Source organism: Gracilinanus agilis, chromosome 1 (assembly GCF_016433145.1).
Source record: "Gracilinanus agilis isolate LMUSP501 chromosome 1, AgileGrace, whole genome shotgun sequence".
NCBI lineage: Eukaryota > Metazoa > Chordata > Mammalia > Didelphimorphia > Didelphidae > Gracilinanus > Gracilinanus agilis.
The window spans coordinates 20,740,836-20,763,719 of NC_058130.1; the positions used below are offsets into that span (position 1 = coordinate 20,740,836).

Here is a 22,884-nt window from a genome sequence, read left to right on the forward strand (position 1 = left end):
GGTTATGTTACATTACTAGAATATTTTGCTTCCATAAAAATGATAAATGTTAAACCTATCAACAAATGTAGAAAAAACCCTTTCAAAATAAACCACATTAGCAGAACCCAAACAGTTAATACATTGACTAGATCTATAGATTTGCTTTTTGAAATTTGTTTCCCCAAAGTAGAATTTTAAATTAACAACAAAAAAGTATTTTAAAAATCAATTTATTTGGTTTTGGTTTGTTAAATAGTAGGATTTATGTGAAGTTTTATTCCTTATTTTGGATTTCCTATTTGTTTTAATGGTCATTAAGTTGATAAATCAGTTATTTAATCAGAGTGGTTATTTTTCACCTTAGAAATAGGATGTTTGACTAATTACATTTCTTTTAGCTTTATCCTTGTCTGTATAAAGTATATTTTCAAAGTATTAAATTTTCTTTTGTCTATACTGTGCTATACTGTGTACAAATGCTTATTGCATAATTTGTAAGACATCTCACTAAATAATTTCTTGCTGATTTGTTTCAAATGAAAATTACATAGGAATGAGGCACTGTGAAGATGGGATTAACTCTCCCCTGCCCATTTTTAGATTTTTAACCACTAGGAGCATATACACCCCACTTATCTTTAAGTATGGGGAGGTCTGTGACCCATGTGTGTGATAGTGGGTGACGAATCAGAATCAACTGACTGCCCCCTGTGCAGTCCTAAGCAAAACTTTAGCTGTAATTGTTCCACGTAAAGTGGGAGGAAGGCATAGGAAGTGACGAAAGGAATGGCTTTTAAAAGTGGCAAGAACTTCCTTTGAGGAGGTCTTTGGCCTTCAACTTGACCCTGGAGGAGCTCCTGCTTGGAACCTCAGACTACTCTTGAATTTTCCCTTAGAACTACCATGTGGGTGAGTGAAAAAGGCTGACTTCCTTTTCCTGGAGGTACTAGCCTCTGGAGAGGCTCCTTATATTGGAGAAGGCTTCATGGCTAAAACCCTTGTTTAATTTACCTCTGTGCCCCCTTTGCTGGGGCCTCTGAAGCCCTACCTTGTTTGGACGAGGCTGGAGTAATTATCTACGCTCCCTCTGATTTCCTTACTTTTGCTTTTTCTCCTTTTGTAAATAAACTACCATAAAAAGTCATCCTGACTTGAGTAATAATTCCTTTTGACCATACTCTTATAAATTTAGTACAACTCTTTAATATTTACCCCTTACAGCACATTATGATATACTTAGAGAAGGAATATTACTTAAAAATGTTTTAAAAGATCAATTTTAATCTGTTGCTGCATCTCATTTACAGCTAAAATATACTTAAATGTGATAGTTCTTTGATTTTTTTGTCTTGATGAAACCATGCTAAGAAATATTTTATTTTTATTCATAATCTGTCCTTTATTATGCAAATAATTTTATAGTTTTTTCATAGTTAATATTTACGACAGTTTATATGGATACTGCTTTGGTTGATAACTGGTACACCATTAGGATATGTGTTTTTGGAAAACTCAAGATCTTTCTATTTTTTGTTTACTTTTATGTCTATGTAAAGTAAATTTTTTTCTACCCTTTCTTTTAGATGTCTAATCATCAAGATCAACAATACAAAGAATTCTTCCAAATATAACTAATGACATTTGTATATTAGCATAATAGCCATAATAGCTTTCTTTTTCCAGTTTCCTTTTAAATGAAAACTGTATGGGGCTGATAACCATAGTGTTTCTTGGGCAGATAAATAATGCAGTGGATGAGTGCTAGGTCTGGAATCTAACCTTAGACACGAGCAGTATAACACTGGGCAAGTCACTTAACTTTGTGGGCTTCAGTTTCCTTGTCTATAAAAGGAAATGGCAAATCACAACGATAACTGATAAGAAAACCCCACAGTTGTCGCAAAGACTAGATCGTGACTGAAAACTGGATAGTAACAATAGTGTTCCTTTTACTTACTGTACTGATTGAGCAGATTAATATATCTAGAATACAATTCAATTTAACAAATATTTATATTATCTCAGGTTTAAAATATGAAAACAAAAAATAGCCCCTGTCCTCAGGGAGCTTACATTTTATTTAGGGTTATAACATGTACACAGATAAGTAAATATTTATTTGAATTTTATGGGTATAAAACCTTAATAAAAAACCTTTTAACAAATTTTAATGGCATCTCCTTTTGTCTGTAGGTTGCTGCTAACACTCCAAGTATGTACTCTCAGGAACTGTTCCAACTTTCACAGTATCTACAGGTAAAAAACTTAACTCGAACTTTTGGGAATTAAAATGAAATGAAATACATAATGTTTTAGATCATTTAACAAATCCAGAATAGGGAACCCCTAGTATGTTGGCACAACTGTGACCCAGACCTATGTTAAGAAGGATCAGCAAAAATAATCAAAAGTATAAATATGAGCCCCAGTGTAGGAAAACTGAAAGACTTGTGGGTATGTTGATCTAGAGAAGATAATTTTTACATAAGAACAACTTGGGGAAGTCACTACTTGATAGGCAGTCAGCAAAGGCTTAGAAAACCAGGAAAATTAAAAAGTACGGGGTGGGGATAGAATTCCAGGGGTTGGGGGCAGCTTGTAAAGGTGATGAGAGATGGAGAAACTTCTCTTCAGTGAAAGTCTGTGGTTCATAGAACACAGAAACAACGATTTCCTGGATACAAGACTGGAAGCATTTTGAGATGGGCATTCTGCTGGGTATTGAGTTTACAGAGACAAAAATGAAAAAGGCTTGTCCTCAGGAAGTTCATATTTTTACCAAGGGAGGAAACATTTATGTCAGTATGTATACTTATAAGACATACAGTATGTATATATTGTACAGTATGTATATACAGTATGTATACTTATAAGGTTAATATAGTAGCCCCTGGGGGATCAGCAAAGACCTTAGATAGGAGGTGACACAAGCTCAATTTGTTTTTGTTTAACATTGATTTTTAAAAAAATCTTCATTTCCCAGTTCTCTCTCTCCAACCCTCTGAGAAAGCAAACAATATGATTATATTGTACCCATTATACATGTGAAGTTGTGCAAATTGTATTTCCATGTTAGCCATGTTATAAAAAAAAAGGCAAGGAAAATTTAAAAAGTATATTTCAATCTGCAGCCAAGAGTTCATTAGTTGTCTCTGGAGGTAGATAGCATTTTTCAGCAGGGGTCTTTTAGAATTGTCTTGGATATTTTTCTTGATCAGAGTAGCTAAGTCTTTTTCAATGGTCCATCATCATTTTAATATTGCTGTTACTGTTCAATATTCTCAGGTTTCTGCTCTTTGCATTTTGCATCAGTTCATATAAATCTTCCCAGGTTTTTCTGAAACCATTCTGCTTGCCATTTCTTATAGCACATTTCTTATAGTATTCCATCACAGTCATACATCACCATTTCTTCATCTTTTCCCCAATTGATGGACATTTCCTCAGTTTCTAATTCTTTGTCAATATAAAAAGAGACAATCTTATTTTTGAAGGAAACTAGAGATTTTAAGAAGTGAAGAGTGTGGAGAATCTGCTTTCTAGGCTCAGAGTCAGCCAATGCAAAGAACCCTTAATTTGATGTAAAATAATAGATGGATTGCAGAGCCTGGTCTAATTGAGTATTTTGGATCTGTCTTTTGTCAAGATAAAATTAAGAGAATATATTTGTTGTAGGCTTTTTAGGTTAATATCAGAATAGTTTAATAATACTAGAGTAGTTCTTATCTGCCTTGAACTTGGAAACTTTTTTCTCAAGTTGTGGTTGAGATGCAGTTTGTGTTTGGGTGCCTCAAATGAATTCAGTTAAGTACATTCCACCATCTAGTGGGAGAGGAGTTTAAAGATTTTTAGAAGTGTGTTTAAAAAAACTTGAGACACCCACAAACATTCCATTTACTAACATGGTTCTTTTTTGAGGTAAATGGCTCATTTTTGAGAATAAGATGCTCTTTAATATTAGTTCTGAGTTGGCATGGATTTCACTTGAGAGTTCTTCGTTTTCTTTTTTATAGTTGGGCTAAAAATAGAAGCTGTATCTTAACTAGTGTTGATTATCAACTTTTCCCAAACATGATTCATCAGTTATGTGGAAAGCAGAAATCCCCATTTCTAGATTCAAATACTTTCTCTTTATTATATTGGAATTTCTGTTGACAATGCTTCCATTAATATACAAAAATAGTTTTGTAATAGAAACAAATACAACAGGAGTTGAAGTCTGAAGGAACTTCTCAGTCATGAAAGGCCTCTTATCTATCCATCATCAGCTTGGTTATTGCCTGAAGGGAACCCTCCCAATAACCCTTGGATGTTGGGCAACATCGTAGCTGCCTCACATCATCATCTTAAAATTACTTCTTTAAGCCTGCTGGATACTTAAATACTATTCCCTGACTGCACCCCTGGCCCTCCATGCTCCACTGCAGCTGTTTTTAGGCTGGCCTCCCTTGCATTTTTGGCAGGGTGACTTCTGCCAGGATGTGAGAGTTGAGCAGAATACCTGTTTACACAGGGGCCAGGTGTATCAGTTTTGCCACTGATGCTCAAAGGATGGCCTCGGTCATTCAGTCCAGATGGAGAGAGATGAAAAATCATATTCCTGATATTTCTAATTTCCACCTTTAGTGAATGAATTTAGGTAAAGATGCAGCATTTTAAAGTAGCTTTTATCAGTATGTAAACTATTTTTTAAAATTTATGCTATTATGTTTTTAATCTAGATTATTTTTGAAGCAATATACGTGGATCTGAGCTGTATTCTTAATATGTAGAATGACATTTAGTAACAAATTTTACCTGTTATTTTCAAAGATTTTATATCAGCTATAAAAAAACAATTATTCATAATGTTGTGTTTTTGTAAGTGGATTTAAAACCAGATGTACTTTAATCTCAGTAAAGATAGGTTAAAAATAAGAACTTCAAGTGACCCGAATTAACTTTGCAAAAGTTTAAGCAGGTTTTAAAAAATGTTAGAAGATAAAATGTAGCATCTTTCCCTATTTGATAAATATAATAAAATATCAAATTCTGATTTTCCAGAATATTCTGAAATTAATTTTTATAATTTTTTCCCTTCAATATTAGGAAGCCTTACATCGGGAGCAAATGTTGGAACAAAAGTTGGCCACTCTTCAGAGGCTGCTAGCCATCACACAAGAGGCTTCTGATACGAGTTGGCAGGTATCTACAAGAATTACCTGTAATAAGGACAGCCTTTTCCTACATACATTATTATAATAAATTATATATATAATCCTATATAAATTTGAGTCTTTGGTGTGGAAAATCTAAGGCATAGCGGATTTCATAATTCATGAATAAAATGTTCTGAGTTGGAAGAAAATATTTGAGTAATGTTAGTTGACCTTGTGATTCCAAATCTTATACTTGATCATGGAAAGGTGTATGTATGTAAATAATGTGTGTTTGCGCATATATATATATATATATATCATATACACACACATACACACACTCATACATAAATATCTCCCCATAAAATTTAGTTTCAGAAAAGAGTAGTGCTTAGTAGCCATGGTAAAATATTTTAATGTATTTAAAAACTTTTCTTTTGTAGGCTTTAATAGATGAAGATAGACTGTTATCACGGTTAGAAGTTATGGGTAACCAGTTACAAGTGTGTTCTAAAGTAGGTATACCAATTCATTTTTTTGCTCTTTCAGAATTTGTACTGAATTTTCTCTCTTATCTATAGATACTTCTCCCTCTCCTCCCTTCCCCCACCTCTGTTTTTTAACCTGTCAACCAACTGAATTCACTCTGAGAAGCCTAAGTTTCAAATCAAGCCTTCAAATGTCCCTATAGTTTGTGAGGCTGAGAGGAGATTCCCGTTTAAAGGCCCCTGACCAGGCACGTGCAGAGGTGTCTATTTTGTAATTAATTGGGGAGTGGACTGCTTGAAGACAGATGGTCTCCTGGCATCCAGACCCTGCACAATAGCTGGTTCTTTAAAACTTTGGTCTCTGTGAGCAGTGGCTACTCTCTGTTTTGTCTTTTTTTGGACCTCCAGCACACACATAGTCCCTACAAAGTACTGGTGCTTGACAAAGGCTTATTGACTGACTGATTTTTGTAACAATCTTTCATTCTTAGAATCAAACAGAAGATAGTTTAAGAAAGGAACTTGTAGCATTACAAGAAGATAAACACAACTATGAGACGACAGCCAAAGAGTCCCTGAGGCGGGTCCTTCAGGAGAAAATCGAAGTGGTCAGAAAGCTCTCTGAAGTTGAGGTAGGTAGAGGTCTTCATTTGTTTCTTTTTGGTTGAGTTTTGTGCATTACCTCAGGAACCGGAAAGATTCATGGGCATCTGTCTATGGTATAAAAACCATTCCCTTCACCAGTTTTCTCTAAGCTTTGAAGGAGCTCTGGTGCTTACCATTTGACAAAACTCCCCTAAGATAAGGCAGGTGCTAAAACCAAGACCTAACAAATTTGGTTTTTATCTCATTGCTTGAAATCACCAGCTTCTATCTTGTTGTGGGAACAGACAAGGTTGAATGAAATTCATCTGTTCTATTGATCATGAATAATTAACCCAACAATATTAAGGGACCAGAGCTTATCTTCCTTCAATCAAAGTGTGAAGCTACTAGAAAGTTAATCAAGGACTCTTAGGGCTTATACTCTGTGAATAGGTTTGAACTAGGATACAGGATCAATCTTTTGATATTATCCTAGTTTGCAAAGTGCTTTTCTCTCTCACCTGATGGTAATGGTATAGACACTTAGGAAGTCTATAGAATTGCTGAACTTCTGACTCAAGAGATTGAAGAAGAAATCAAACAGGTTTTGAGGTTTTTTCCAGCACATCTATAACAAAGTTTATTTGTTTTTGCCACATGAAAATTTTTAAATCTTGTACTGCCATCATTTTGCATAGTGCTGTACCCATAGTAGTAGATGCTTAGCAAATATTTACTGAAATGTTTGGGACCTGAGTTATCTTGGTTCCAGTATAAACTAGTCCATAGGAGAATAAAAGATAAGGGAGGTCAGGTTGCTGATCTTCTTTGGTTGTCAAGGCTAAAGTATTCAAATGGCCAGTCTCCTGGCAATGAGGATCTCCATACCTAGCTAGGCTTGGAATCCTAAAGCCAACTCATCTATGGCCAGTATGGTACTCAGTGTTATCAGTCTGGGAAGAACTGCTAGGGTTAACCTAGCCTTCAGAGACCCAGGGCCACCTCCATGCTTTGATGAACTATTGAGGTATCTTAGTGGATGATCGTGGTATGATTGTAAACCCTGGCACAATCCTGATCCCCAAGAATTAAAAATGAGTGTCACCAAGAGGTTACTAGAGGGGCATGTGGTAGGGTTGAAAAGACTGAAAGATAACAAGTAAGAAATTTCCAAGAATTAGATCTGGTACAAAAGGACACTGAAGTTCTGTGTTGTAGAATCTAGAAATAGGCTAGTCTTATGGGCAACCTCTGTGCTTCCCTGCTTTAATTGTAATGTCTGTCGTTCAGGGAGGCACCTTGTATGGGGGCATCCGTGGGTCACATGAGATCACCTTAAGATATAAAGGGCTTTGTGTGATAGAGAAATGCTATTATTTTTTGTTTTGTGGATGGCTTATGATCTGCATCCTCAGACATATAACATTCCCCTAGATAAGATCATGGTTCTCTCAGAGCAAGACCTCTATTTTCCTTCACCCCTAACTGGAATTGAGCATTTCCTTCAATTATTTAAAAACATTCTGAAAAGGGTCTGTAGGCTTCACCCAACTGATTACCAAAGGGAGACCATGACACAGAAATGGCAAATGCATTAGTGTGTTTCTGAATGAAGATCATCGTTTTGGTGGTTCTAAGGCAGTGATGGTGAACCTTTTAGAGATGGAGTGCTGTGTATCCCCCTCTCCCCATGCTATGTAAACCCTGAGTGCCTCCCCCCATTTTATCCCACATAGAGGAGGGCTGCTGGCCAGAGGGGTGGGTGAATATCCTTAGTGAGTGTAGAGAGGAGGAGGGAGATGGCCCAGGCACTCTGCTCCCCTCCAACTCTGCCACCTGTGAGCCACCCCTCACCCCTATGCTCCCTTTGGGCTGCTGGGCAGAGAGATGTGTGAAGTGAAAAAATGTCGATAGATATGGTTGGAGAGGGGGAGGGGAGCAGCTATGCCCAAGGCTCTCTGCCTTTCTAGTAACAAATTCTGGGGGTGGGAGATGGCCAAGTGCCCACAGAGAACTCTCTTTGTGCTATTTTTGGCACCCTTGCCATAGGTTTGCCATCACTGCTCTAAGGCATTTACCATGAAATTTCATCTCATTTGAAAGATTAACCTGTTCTGGGGAAGTTGACTTAGTGAATGGCACCTAATTTTATTGTAACCAGAGTAAAAACAAAGCAAAGCAAAACAATTCCCCAAACCCCAACCCACTAACCTCTTTGACTTAATCTGTTTTTAAAGATTGACATTAAAATGTCTTCTAGGAGTAAAACCATATCTATTTTTAAAATACAGAGTATAAAAGCAACAGTCTCTTCCCTAAGCTATTTGTTTTCAGATTCAGCATTAGAAAGAAACTCTTCAAGAATATGCATTAGCTAATTTAAATCAGAACATTTCATTCAGTCTCCAAATAAGAGTTTCTTATGGTATTTGCTGATTTATGATGAACACAGAATTGAATTAGGTATTATTTATTATTCATATTGCCTTGAGAAAAGAATAAGCTTGTAAATTTACTTTAATTTTATTCCTCAGGTTATTGTAGTTCATTTTATAATTTACCTTGACATATTTCATTCTCAACAACCAGTGATTACTTTGAAGAATTCAAATAAATAAAAATCTAGTTTTAAACAAAAGAGTAATTAGAAAAATGTAGTTCCTTTAACTTCCTTCTAAATGTAAAATCATTTAAGTTTCTTCAGGGTATTGTGTAAAATGAGCTTTTGTATGCCATGTTTTGACATTTATTAAATGGCTTTCCCCTCACCCCCCAATAAAAACACTAAACCAGATAATGTATTTTAATTCTCTTTTTGTAAGTTGAATTTGGAATTTATATTAAATGAGTTACTTAATTTCAGCGAAGTCTGAGTAATACTGAAGATGAATGTACCCACCTAAAAGAAATGAATGAAAGGACTCAGGAAGAATTAAGAGAATTGGCCAATAAATATAATGGAGCGGTTAATGAGATTAAAGATCTCTCTGATAAGCTAAAGGTAAGTGTTCTACACTCCAGAGATATGCCTCTTTGTCCCTAAGGGCCCAATAGGAGAGACTGCTGGTAATCCGTTCTTGAATGCTGATCTGGGTTTGACAGTTATAGCTAAAAAGAGCCATAGTTGATATCAGAGACAATTACTTATCCTTTTGACTTCTACCTTCCATATCACAGGTCACTGAGAGTTGGAGGGACATTTTATAATAGTGTTGGAGGAAATCCTATAGATAGAGAAAAGCACTGTGGGAAAGTATTTATGACTCTCAGTTTCTGTATTACCTTCATTCACATTAGTCTCTAGGTCTTCTCCCTAGCTCTAGCCTCTCCCTTTAGCTCTACACCTGCTTTTCCAGTTGCCTACAAAGCACCTGACTCCTTCCACCCTGAGTGGTCTTGAGGTTCAGAGGGCCCGGGACAGTCTTCAATTCTTGGGACTGTGTTTTTGTCTATGATGATGGGTACCCCTCAGCATGTCTAGAAGGGAACTTATTTTCTCTCAGGATTCCCCAGTCCGTGCCCTACTGTGTGGCCCCATTCTTGCCCCCTCCTGCCCCCTTCCTCTTGCTGTTAATCATTTTTTTGTGCCTTCATTTACCCAGACTTAAAACCTGGGTGCCATTTTTGCTGCTTTCTTTTCCTTTGTTTGCCACATGAAATCAGATGCCAGATCCTTTCTCATTTACTACCACAATATTTCTGTCTATCTTCCTTTCTCGTTACTTTTTATTTAGAGTCTTCTCCCCTCACCTTGTATCTTCCTATTTGGTCTTCCTCATCTATGTTCTTATTTAATTTCTCTTTCAATTACTGCCAAAACAAGTCCCTTGCCAGACTGATTTCACTCTTTTCTGCTTTCTGGGCAGATTGCCTTATTGAAAATTGTTTTATACATCTTGAGTTAGGAGGGCTCAGGTCTAAATCCTGGGTCTTGGACTACTAGAGAAGTCCTTATGTTCTTGGGCTGTTGATTATGACTAGCCATGAGGCTCTTAATGACAGAACTATGATGTGGGATACTTTTCTGCCCACCTTAATTCCCCTTCTCCAAGGTCACACTACTCCCCTCCCCCCTTTCAAACTTGGAACACACTGTGTTCCTCTTCTTTGCTCTGGCCACATTTGTCTATCTTTTCTCAGAGCTATCTGTATGTCTTAACCTACCATGAGGTTCTAAATCCCTTATGGGCATTTTTCTTCTTTAGATCTCTGTTGCCAAATGTTGTACCAGCAGGCATTAATAGTGGGAAGCAGATAACAAATGATAACTAAATGCCCATGAATGATGAATATCAATAAAATATTGATAAATAAGATGTTAATAAATATTATAAAATATAAATGAAAGCCAATTAACTAGTGGGTACTTAATGAATGTTTGTTTGAATTGAATTGAGCAAGTAGGAAATTGGGTGTTTTGCTTAATGATACAGCAAGATACCTAGGGCAGAGAAACTTTAAGAATAACTATATGAGAAAATGGCATTGGCAGAAAAGATGGGCTACAAGGACTATGTTCTTGGAGAGGCATGAGACAAATGACCCGACTATCCCACATGTGTCCCAGGACTCAGTACAACCATCCTGTACACAATAGGCTAGTGCCAAGCAGCTTCACTCTTTGCCTGTTTGTTTTAGCTTTGCTATTGGCTGGCAGGCTGGTAGCAGCAGTGCCTAGACTTTCAGATCAACAGATGGAGCTTTTGAATAGTGAGAAGCTTGAGGTGATTATGCAGGTATTTTTCACATTTCTAGGTCCTTGATTTTTATTATTGATTTTTAAAAACAGGCAGCTGAAGGAAGACAAGAAGAAATCCAGCAAAAGGGACAAGCTGAAAAAAAGGAATTGCAACATAAAATTGATGAAATGGAAGAGAAAGAGCAGGAGCTTCAAGCCAAAATTGAAGCCTTGCAAGCTGACAATGATTTCACCAATGAGCGGCTAATGGCTCTTCAGGGTAAGATGGTCAGGGGTGCATTTCTCTTCTTTTCTCTGTGAAATCTCTTTCTTGGAATTTTGTTTACAGAACAGTTAGAAATCTTCAAGTGAAAACTCATAAAGGGCTTGACATTGTGGTCCAGATTCCTGTTTCAATCTGGTGTTTGTCATTAAACTTTTAGTCCTGGTTATTTCAAAATGTTTTCTTCCCATCCTCCCTCCTTCCCTCCATCTTTCTCTCCCTCCCTTTTTCCAAACCCTTACCTTTGTGTAAATGGAATTAGCTCACCCTCATTCGTTCTTTAGACTTTAGCCACCAGGAATAGTCACCCTACCCAACTTAGAATTAAGTGGGGAAGAGGGAGGTCTGTGGCCCACATGTGATAGTTAGTGACAAATCAAAAACAAGTGACTGCACCCTGGGCACTCCAAAACAGTTTTGAGGCTGCCATTTGTCCACATGAAACTGATATAAGCATCAGTTCCAAGGCAAAAGAATGGTAAGGGCTAGGCATTTAGAATTAAGTGGCTTACCACAGAGGTGGGAAGTGTCTGAGGCTAAATTTGAATCCAGGTTGTCCTGACTTCAGGCTTGGCTCTCTATGCCTGGAAGCACCTCCCTACCTCATTTTCTTCTTTTCAAAAGGAAATGATTGATTTATCAGAGATTCCTAGTTTAGAATTCAATGACCTAAATAAAATGAAGCTACCACCAGAGGGAGTCACTGTTTAGTTTCTGAACTATCTCAGAGAAATTGTATGTATTCTGATTGGAATCCTTAAAGGCCCTTTGTATGGGAAATAGTTCTAGGTGGGTGTTGTGTGTCTGTTTCACATTTCATGTGCTTCTCATTATTCAAAGCAATGATTTTTTTTAACATATATGTGACAAGAAATTTAGGCTATTTTGTTTTGAGTAGTACATGGAACTAGGTTATTTGTCTTATTGTAAATTAGTTTGAAAAATACTCTTTGGTCAGGTAATGATATATTTCTTTAAATCTAGGAGACAAGTTGATGACCTTTTACCTAAAATTAATATGGGCATAGAAAAAAAGTACCATAAAAAGATTAAATATTTTCTTTGTAACATCCTTCTCCCCCTCTTTTTAGCTGGAAAATGAGTCCAGACTTTTTAAGTTTGTAGATTATCAGATTCTAACTACAACTTGGCCAATTCCAGCCTTTAAAACCAAGCATTCTTTTAGTTTGTGATGATTAAGGGTTTACGTTCTGGTTTGGTTTTAGATATAGATACTGCTTGTTGCATAACAACTTGGCACATTTTCATTTAAAAGTAACAGACAAATTAAGGAAAAATTTCTGGAACCATATTAAATTTGTTTTTAGTTAAATTTTTATTTTTCTGTGTAATTCCTATATTTGTACTACTAATTTGCTTTATTTTGTTACTGTGGCTATAGTGACTCTTCCCCCTTTTCCAGGAAAAGTATCATCTTTCCCTGCCCTTATTCATTCATTAAGAAGTTTAAGTAGATAGGGAGAGTAATTATTAAATTTTAGAAACTCACTGTGAGTTTTGGGAACTATGATCCTACTCTGAGCAGCTAGCATTACCTCTTCTGGCCTTAAGGCCCCAAAATATTGCTTCCTAAAGTCAGAAGACTGACTTCTGCCAGCCATCTAGATTCCATTCTTTATTTTTTAAACCCTCCCCTTCCACCTTATAATCAATGCTGTGTATTGGTTCTAAGGTAGAAGAATTGTAAGGGCTAGGCAACGAGGATTAAATAACTTGCCCAGGGTCACATGGCTAGGAAGTGTCTGAGATCAGATTCAAAGGTAGGACCTCCTGTCTCTACGCCTGGCTCTCAATCCACTGAGCCACCCAACTGCCCCCTCCATTCTCTTTTTTAAAAACCTGTGTTGCTAAAACATGATTACTCTGTAGCCAAGGGATTTTGCTATAGTAATGAAAGTCGGGCAATTTCTTTGTCCTATTGAGCACCAGCTGATCCCTGATGAAATTCAGTGGCTTTTTAACATGTATTAGTAAGGGAGACACAGATAATATGTTAAATAAGAATTGGAAGTTGAACACATAAATACTGTCTATATGAGAAACATTGTAAACTCCTCAAGATAAAGACTTTTAGGCTTTATTAGTCCTTGTTGATATTATTTGGGTAGACTTTGGTTTCACTTGATGTAATTTGGTTATTTTTTAAAAGTATCTTTTTTTACTAATTGTACTTTTTAGTGCAAATTTCCATCACTCATTAATTACTAGTCATCATTTTTAATAAACCAGGCTAAATCTATATATTTTTTAAAAGCCTATTGGTCTTAAATTCCAAATGAATTTATTTGGATAATTTTGATAATGTCTTTTTTATTCCATGGCATGTTTTTTTAACTATAAAATCCCTTATCCTCTTGACTTTTGACCACATATTCTTAATCTTGGCTTTAATTGTTCAAAGTATGGAATATCAAACATTTTCAGAGTTAAGATAAGTTTTCCATTTATGTCTTCTTCCCTTATTTTAAGGGAAAAGGGTTTGATCTCAGTTCATTGTTAGTTTGGTTTTTTAAATTGTTGCTGCATTTATGCCACCTTATTCAGAATAGGGCTTGTCCACCATGAGTGATTCATGAATAAACAGTATGTCTCTTCACCAAGACTTAACCATATCCATATTCTATGAGTTTTTAAGGCTAAAAATATCACCAGTAGCTTCTCTATAGAGTGTATTAGCTGATCTGGCCTTTGGGAAGTAGATAGAAGTTGTTGTTGGATGCCTAAGATATTCTGGATTCTGCCATGCTGTCATGACCTTCTAGAATCAGGGTCCCCAGGCTGACAATAAACTCTCTAGGGACTCCATTTAAGTATGAGGATTTAAAAAAGAATGATCACATGTTATAATCAATAAATTGCTGGATTTAAAATCAGGAAACCCTTTGTTTGGAAGCTGCTTTTAACACTATCTGAATGACCATGTGCAAATCACTTGACTTTTCAGTGCCTTGTTCTTCCTCTGTAAAATGGGAATGCTAATACATGCTGATAACTTGATACTTGTGAACCATCAGAGATGAAGTCTGTGACATATGGTGCTGAGTGGTGGTTTTACTAGTGAAAGTTCACAGACATTGGGAACATGCCATCCCTCTTAAATTGTCATGTGTTTCTTTGTCTAAACCACCAGAGTTTTTACCCAGTTCAAATAAGTGATATAGTGAATTTTTATGGTAAGCCCACTTTAAAATGAGAATTAATTGAAAAGTGAATTTTGTAGGGAGAATATGGGTGATCAGGACTCCCACCCCTTGGAGCCTGGGGGAGTATAAGCAAACAAGGAGATGGGTAGGCAAAGGCTGTTTTTTTCCAGTTCATTATAAGCAATGGCCATTTATTTCTTAGGTTAAAATCAGAATGGAATTCTTAGAGATTTAGGAACATCATTATATGTCACAAGGTCTGAAAGGCAAGTTAATGAAGGCAAATGCTTTGTTTATTTTACAGCTTTACATATGACTGCTTGGGTGACATTGCTTGCTACATAATTTTTAGTTTTAGCTTACTTTCCTGTTGTGTTTAGCATTTTTCCCCCTTTAGAGGGCAGTATCATACATTAAAATAATGAAGTTGTTTTGTCTACATTGGTCCTTCTGTAAAACCTAGCTTTCCCAAGCCATCTTTTTGGCGACTTTTTTGTTGTCTTGTATCTAGAAGGACTGTGACCTGTAGAAAGTCAGTGCAGCACTCTAGAACAATAAAAGAAAGGTCAAAGAAGAGATGAGAGATGATACTGGTGGAAAAGCTCATGGTAACAGAAGTGAGGCTAGGGATAGACTATTCAGAGATCAAGGCTACTGGAAAGGAAGACTTGGAAGCTGGTGACAAGTCCTGACATTTAGTCAACAAATGGCTTGATGCCACATTTGCTGTTGTGGATTTTAAAATTAATATTTAATAAAGTTTTAATAATAATAACTAAAGTAAGAGATCTAGCTATTCAGCCTGCTCGCCAGAGCAAAAGAGAAATAGGGAGGAGTTACAGCCAAATATAAAACAACGTGACCATGAAAACATGGAGGCACAGGAGAGATTAAAAGGAATTTTGGGGAAACTAAGGGACTTATGGAAGATGAAATCCAAAGTTCAAAATCTCCATTTATATACTGTCTATGTTCTCTCATTTCATTTAGCTCATTTACAGAAAAGAATTGGGGAAGAGGAGGGGAAAAAAGGGGTCCTTTAGCCAAGTGCTGCTGCTGTCTTCTCTGCTGAATTTCTTTAGGGTAGGCAGGTAACATCATTGGATCAGGGATTCTTTTGATTGGTACAGGTTGAACCCCATCCATGTCTTACTATCCTGGGTGACTCTGGGCATTGTATTCTCATATACTTTCTTCAGAGAGTATACCCAGCTCTGCTGCAAATAAAAATATGAGTTAAAAGTAGAAATAGCATATAGCTGGTTATGAGGTAGGATGATCCAATGTTAGAAAAATTCCTTCCTAGATCTTCTTTTTTTTATATCATAAAGAATTGAGCTTTATAAACAAAGCCAATACAACCAAGATTAGAAAGGAAACAACAAATGGGGGTTGGGGGGGGGGATTTATAGCAAGTGGCTCTGCCAGAAACCTTATACAAAGCATTCCTCAGTGGGTAAGTGATCAAAGGGTATGAACAAGTAATTCTCAGAGAAAGAAGCTAAAACTATCTTGAGACATATGAAAAAATGCTCCAAATCACTATTAATTAGTTAAAGCAATTCTGAGATACCATCTCTCACCTATCAGAGTGGGTAATATGACTAAAAAGGAAAATGTTAAATGTTGAAGAAAATTATGGGAAAAATAGGGCATTGATGCACTGTTGGTGGAATTATGAACTGGTACATTTAATAGAGCAATATGGAACCATGCCATGCCCCAAATGCCATAAAACTATGCATATCCTTTGACCCAGTGATACTATTACTGGTTCTGTATCCCAAAGCTACTAGAAATAGAGGCAAAGGACCTGTTTGTACAAAAATATTTGTAGTAACTCTTTTTATGGTGGCAAAGAATTGGAAAGTAAGAGGATGTCTATCAATTGCGAATGACTGAACAAGTTTTGGTAATAGTTGTAATGGAATAGTATTGCACCATAAGAAATGATGAACAGATTTGAGTTCAGTAAAGCCTGAAAAGACTTGTATGAATTGATGCCAAGTGAAGTGAGCAGAGCCAGGAGGTCAGTCTATACCAGTGATGGGCAAACTATGGCCCAAGGGCTAGATTCGACCCCCTGAAATGTCTTACCTGGCCACGTGACATCCTAATCTGGCAAATACTATGAGTAGGATATAATACATTGAAACTTTGAAAGACTTGCCTTAGAAACAGACAGAGTTGCCTTAGAAACAGACTGACAGATGAGCATTTCCTTTCCTTTGGCCCCCTCTTTAAAAAGTTTGCCCATCACTGTTCTATACTGTAACAGAAATATTGTATGATGATCAATTGTGAAGGACTAAACTATCATCAGCAAAACAAGGTTCCAAAATATTAACCTCAAGGTACTCATGATTTAAAAAACAACAACAAAAATGCCATCCACAATCAAAGAAAAAAATGATAGATTCTGATTGCAGATCAAAGCATGCTGCCTTTCACTTTATTTCTTTCATTATTTTTTAATGTATGTGTAATGGGTCTTCATTGACAAGAGGAATATGGAAATACACATTGCATGAAAGTATTGGTGTAACAGAGGTTTATTGCCTCAAGGAGAAGGAACAGAGGAAGGGGGAAGTAAAGGAGAGAATCTAAATTATTTTTTTCCCATAAGGAGAAGGAACAGAGGGAGGGGGAAGTAAGGGAGAGAATCTAAATTACAAAATGTCAGAAAACAACTGTCAAAGATTGTTTCTGCATGTAATTGAAAAAAAACTTTTTAAAATTAAAAAGGAAAAAAGAATTGAGCTTTGTTTCTGATGAAGCCAGTGTACAAATGTAAAAAAAAAAACAAAACAAAACAACAAACCTGATGCTTAAAAGTATTTCTTTATTAGAAAGGTTTTTTTTTTTTTTTCCCTCAAAGAGTAGTGGGGAACTGCACTTTTATCCATTAGTTCCTAGAATGTCAAAGTGAGTACAGAGTGTTTTTCATGTTGACTTAACATGGGTGAGATGGTGTAAAATGGGGAAAAAATGTAAAAGAACCAGGGAGGGACCATAGGAAAGAGTTTTTATTTTTCCTATTGTAAAAGGAAATCCTTTATTCTCTTTGCCTATAGGGAGCTAATACTTTGGCTAACAATGACTTAAGTACCCCCACTTAGTTCCTCACTAGAATTGTGGAGACAGGATTAACTCTCCTTTGTCTACCTTTTGATTGAATCAACAAAAGCTTGAACTAGGTAGAGTTTACAAACCACCTAGAGAATTCACACCCTCAGAAACTCAATCAACCAGGAATCTATGAACCCTTTTGATGAGTATGCATCCCTCAAAAAGGTGAGAACTGGTTCCCACAAACACTGACCTTCAGGGCAGTCCTGGGCAATTTGGAAGCTGTGATTGACCCCTGTGAAAAGGGGAATAGGCAAGAACCCACTATAAAAGGCTTTGAATTTCTGGGGCTAGTGAAGGAAGTCGACTTCAAGAAGGAGTTGGACTTCAAGAGGGAAGTCAGCTTCAGGAAGAAGGTTGGCTAGAGGAAGAAAGTCCTCAAGAATCACCTTCAGCTCCAATCATTGTCTTGACCTACCTCTTGGAGGGAACTTGAGTGGATAGCTGACTTTCACTTCCTGTCTTCTGGAGAGAGTTTAATTCCTGTTGAAGGTCAACAAGTCCTGACTAAGTTGAGCACCAGAGCAATATTTACTTAGATAGGCTAATGTCTTTTTTACCCATTTGTATTTCTCTGCCTTCACTCTTTCCACCTCTTTTGTAAATAAAAGCTATTAAAGTAATTTCGACTTGGAGCAATAATACATTGAATCAACAACCACCACTATTATTTATAATCTTCATATATTTTAGCCAAACTATTAAAATTTAATTCTTAATACTATGTGTGGGAAAGGACCAGTGCTTCCCGGACAGGCAGAGTGGAAAGTGCCTGATTGACTGCTTGCATGACTTTCTTTTCAAGGATCTGTGCTAATGGAAATGGTTATTAATGTTTGGAGTTGGTGAAGGAAGTGTGGGATTTTTGCTGTGTTGTACCAGAATGAAGGAAGTTTTTAGGATTTTTAGGAATTTATTAAAACTAATACTGCACAAGGGCAGCTAGGTGGCTTAGTGGATAAAGAACCAGGCCCGGAGATGGGAAGTCTTGGCTTCAGTGTGACCTCATATACATCCTAGTGTGAAAGGAAATTTTGAATTCCCTTTGCTTATCTTAACTTAATCAATCAAGTACTTTGGAGTGCCCCTCCTTTCACACTTAGTCAGGTACTTGAAGAACCTTTTATTAGAAAAGGAAGTTCACACTCTGGGCAGTGATAGGCAAATTAAGGAACTATGATTGGTTCTTGAGCTGTGATGTGGGAGAACTTTTAGGTGGAGAAGAGGGCTTATAAGGTGAGACCCAATAGGAAGTCAGGCATTCCCATTTTGGATTCAGCTTCTGATTTCAACTTCCTGATTCGGACTTTGCACTCTGGTGGATGTTGGATTTTTCATTGGATTCTGCATTGGTGGCTCTTGCTGAAGAGACTACCACGACTCCTGGTTGGAGATCAGAACCTAAAGGAGCCTATGTTGAAATTGAGCTGGATTCCCCCAGATCTGGCAATTATAGGGTATTTAGCTAGGGTATTTAGGCAATATTTTCTACGTCCTTCCTACATTTTCCCCTTTACTATCTCTTCTTTGCCGTAATAAAGCTACTAATAGCCTCATGATTTGAGAGTTACTTTTTATAAACGGCGACCACAACAACTTTTTATAACTTTTAATTTGACCAAAACCAATTTTAGCTCTTACACTAGCTGGGTGAATCTAGGCAAGTCACTTAACCCCAATTACCTAGCCCTTTCTACCTTGGAACTGATAGTGATTCTGACAGAAGAGAAAGATTAAAAAACAGAAAAAGATTAATACTGCATGATTAATAATCATATTATTAATTTTAATTAGTTAATAATTTTAATTTAATAAGTTAATAAAAATGAATTTTGCCCATATTCAGAGGAAGAACCGTGGGAGGAGAAACACAGAAGAAAAACAACTGCTTGAACACATGGGCTGATAGGGATATTATTGAGGATGTAGACTCTAAATGATAACTCTAGTCCAACTATCAATAATATGGAATTAGGTCTTAATCAATGATACATGTAAAACCCAGTGGAATTGTGTGTCGGCTAAGGGGAGAGGTTAGGGGGATTTCAGGGAGAGGGAAAGAATATGAAACAGGTAATTAAGGGAAAATATTCAAAATAAAATTTAAAAAATGAATTTTGTACTTTATATACATTTTCATTCTAAGTGCTTAACAACAATGAGATAATAAGGAGGCTTTCTAATATTTAATTATTAAACCAACAGGTCACTCTCTAAGACCATAAGACATTAGGCATGAATGTCCCAATACAGCACATTCACTTGTACTACCCCACCTGGGGATATCACAGTCCAAGTCAAACCTCTCAGTTTAGACTTGAGAAAAACACATCTCAACAATAAGCTGGTTTCCCTTTGCATAGAGATAGGGGAGCAGTTAATGATTTTCTTATAACTTGCACTTTACAAGAAAGTAGTGGTAACAGACTACAGTGGTTCAGCATCATGAACAGTAATGGAAGTCATTCATGACTATCATATGCATGTTCTGAGGAAGAGCCCTGAGAAACATCAGGAATGCAGGACAGACTCCTTGCAGAGCCTGAGGAAACTGATTTAGGGAGAGGATGATTGGATGCAGTGGAGATGGTGATTTGTTGATATTTGTCCATCTAGCCTTGTTTAAGAATAAACTTCATTTTGGAAAAGGACATCTTTTTCAGATGATTTCTCCAGTATTTCCTGTCCTTTCCTTTTTCTCCAATATTTCCTGTCCTTTTGGGTTTTTATGTTTTTGCTCTTTGCTCTTTTCTTGGTTATGAAACTCTTGTGGATGTATTTCTTCCTCTCTCTGAGTAGGCCTCGGGGCCCTTGAATGTTACTCTCAGTTAGTGGCTAGGACTTTGGGGTGAGTCTGCTCATTAAGCCATCTCATCGTGGGCCACTTGCCAGTAATCCTTCTTTTCTGAATTTTTGTTGATCATCTTGTCTTTCTATCCCCTCTCTAGCCATCTCCAGGAATGTCACCCCCCTGAGTACAGGGACTACTATCTCTTTTCTTTCTTTCTTTTTTTTTTTCTTTCTTTGAATATGAACACTGAGTACAGTGTCTTGCCCATAGGGGCACAGAATATCTGGATTGGTTTGCACAAAACAGAAGAACCTCTGTGTTCTAGATGAGCTTTTTAGAGCCCATGCAATGGGGGACAGTTTAAAAACCTTGAACTACCAACTAGTTGCTTTAAATTGGTCACATTTGGCAAATCAGAGAATTTACAAGTCCAGGCTCCAGGTTGGCCATGTGAAATGTCTTGCTTCAACCTCTCCCTTCCTCATTAAAATAATATTTTCTAAAACAAGCTCGGGGAGTTCTGTGATCTTGAGCACATGAAATCTCATGAGATACCTTCAGCTGCTCTGGCTCTCACTTCCTAATTTTACCCCTTTTCTATGGAAATATGCAACCCTTGCTGTAATAACCTTTCTTTTAAACCTTACCTTCTGATTTAAAATCAGAAAAAAGGCAGAAGAGTGGTCATGGCTAGGCTATTTATATTAATTTATATTTATATTAAGCTATTTATATAGCTTGTCCAGGGTTATATAGCTAAGAAGTGACTTGAAGTTAGATTGGAATCCAGGACCTTCCATCTCCAGGCCTGGCTCTCTAGCCACTAAACTATCTACCTGCCCCTTTGAGCTAGTTTTTTTATTTGTAAATTTTTAAAAATACCATATCTCGACCTGCCTAAATATCATGCCCAACTCTTCTGTGTTTTCCTCAAAGTTCTCCAGGTATGCTCAATATGTCCTCAGATCTTGGAGGCCTTTGGTCCTTCCTTCATTGTAAGAATTCCTTGAATATCATCTCTTCCTCGCACCAGATCAGTCCATCTTTTTTCCCATTACACATTTCTTTGACAATGCCATCTATAACACTTTCAAATCCACTTATTTGTACCTCTGTATTGTCCTTAGAAGTGTCCAACTTCCCTTCTTTGAAGGACAGCAGAAAGAAAACCTTTCCTATAGCCCTCTCCACCCTTCATTTCCAGCTAAATTTCTGTGTTTCCATGTTCTCTCTACTACATTAGATGGTGAGCTCCTCCAGGCCTGGGACTGTTTGGCTCTCTTTGTGTTCTCAGTACATGATAGGTACTGAACAAATGCTTCTTGACTTCCTTTGGCTCACAGCCATGCAGCACAGGAAGGCTATAGGTCTCCTCGTTAAGGGAACTGATTTATAGTTTTAAAAATTCCATGTGAAATTTTTCTATTGAATGTGTGCTTAACTTCATCATCAACTTATTGTAAGTCAGCCAAATTTGAGTTATTTTAATTTCACACCCTTTCCCTAATTTTTGTTCTTTTAACTTTGCATTTTGCTCTTTGCTCTAATAAATCAGTAACCTCAGTGTACACGGATAGGAGTTTGAGGAGTGAATCCATGTCTGCAGCTAGTTTTTTCCTGTCTAGTAGAAATATCCATTTCCTTTTTTGAGGAGAGAGGCAGCATGATGAAGTGGATAGAGAGCTGGCCTTGAAGCCAGGAAATCCTGGGTTCAAGTCTCCCCTTGGATATCTTTAGGCTTTTCCACCCTGGACAAGTTTTGTAACCTAGGGACTCTCCCACTATGGGTTTCTGGAGGAAGTGCTGACTCAGGCTGGTGGTGAGGTTACCTTCCTTGGGTTCTCCTTCTGTCTTTTAAACTACAAATTCAGCCATCCTTACTTTCCCTTTTCTTGCTATTTCTCCTCTTCATTAGCAGAGGCAGAGAGAACTATAGGCTTGGAGTAAATAAAGGAAGAAAATCCAGTTTCCTAGGGTCATTGATTAGTGAGTTTAGAAGGGAGACAACACTCTGACAAAAGATGCAAATATTTGCACACCATCTTAAATCATCTGAGACAGTGGGAGCTCCACATTTTGGTTCTGATCCGAGCCCAGATGTGCTTCTGAGAAATGGAGAAAAATGAAGAAAGCTAAGATGGCAAAACCAGCACAGCCCCCCTCATTATACCTCTATGGTGGATAGATAGGGCATACTAGGCAGACAGTGTTGAGTTAATCAACTTGTCTTGAGGGGAAGAAGAGACCCCAAAATATGATACAGTCTCAGACCTTATTGCCCTCAAAAGGCATCTGAATAAACTACCACCATTTCTATTTTCCCATCTTTGTAGAATTGTTATGAAAATAACTGGTATATGCCATTTAAAGCTTTCAGAATGCTTTTATAGATTATCTCTTTTGAGGCTTACATCAACTATATGTGATAAGTAGTAGTGGTATTATTCAGATAGTAAATTGAAACATTCATCAGCTACTATATACTGGGATCTTTTGGGTAACACCTGAAGTTGTATATTTGTATGTTTCCTATTTATCTTGTATTTCAGCTTTGGATTAATGATACCTGATGAAAATATTTTCCTGCTCTCTAATTGTTCTTAATTTATCTTCATTGATTTCATTATTTCAACAATTTTTAATTTT

At 36.9% G+C, this 22,884-nt stretch overlaps 1 protein-coding gene across 5 annotated transcripts in view; it reads left to right on the forward strand.

Moving 5' to 3' along the window:
- LOC123232362 (sarcolemma associated protein) overlaps positions 1 to 22,884 on the forward strand; it is a 157,243-nt gene that overhangs the window by 91,150 nt on the left and 43,209 nt on the right. For all 5 annotated transcript variants that reach the window (XM_044658969.1, XM_044658825.1, XM_044658999.1 and 2 more), the window contains exons 5-10: positions 2,176 to 2,238; positions 5,071 to 5,166; positions 5,564 to 5,635; positions 6,100 to 6,240; positions 9,057 to 9,194; positions 10,983 to 11,151. In XM_044658969.1, the coding sequence (XP_044514904.1) occupies positions 2,176 to 2,238; positions 5,071 to 5,166; positions 5,564 to 5,635; positions 6,100 to 6,240; positions 9,057 to 9,194; positions 10,983 to 11,151 (679 nt within the window). The remainder of the gene's footprint in view (positions 1 to 2,175; positions 2,239 to 5,070; positions 5,167 to 5,563; positions 5,636 to 6,099; positions 6,241 to 9,056; positions 9,195 to 10,982; positions 11,152 to 22,884) is intronic.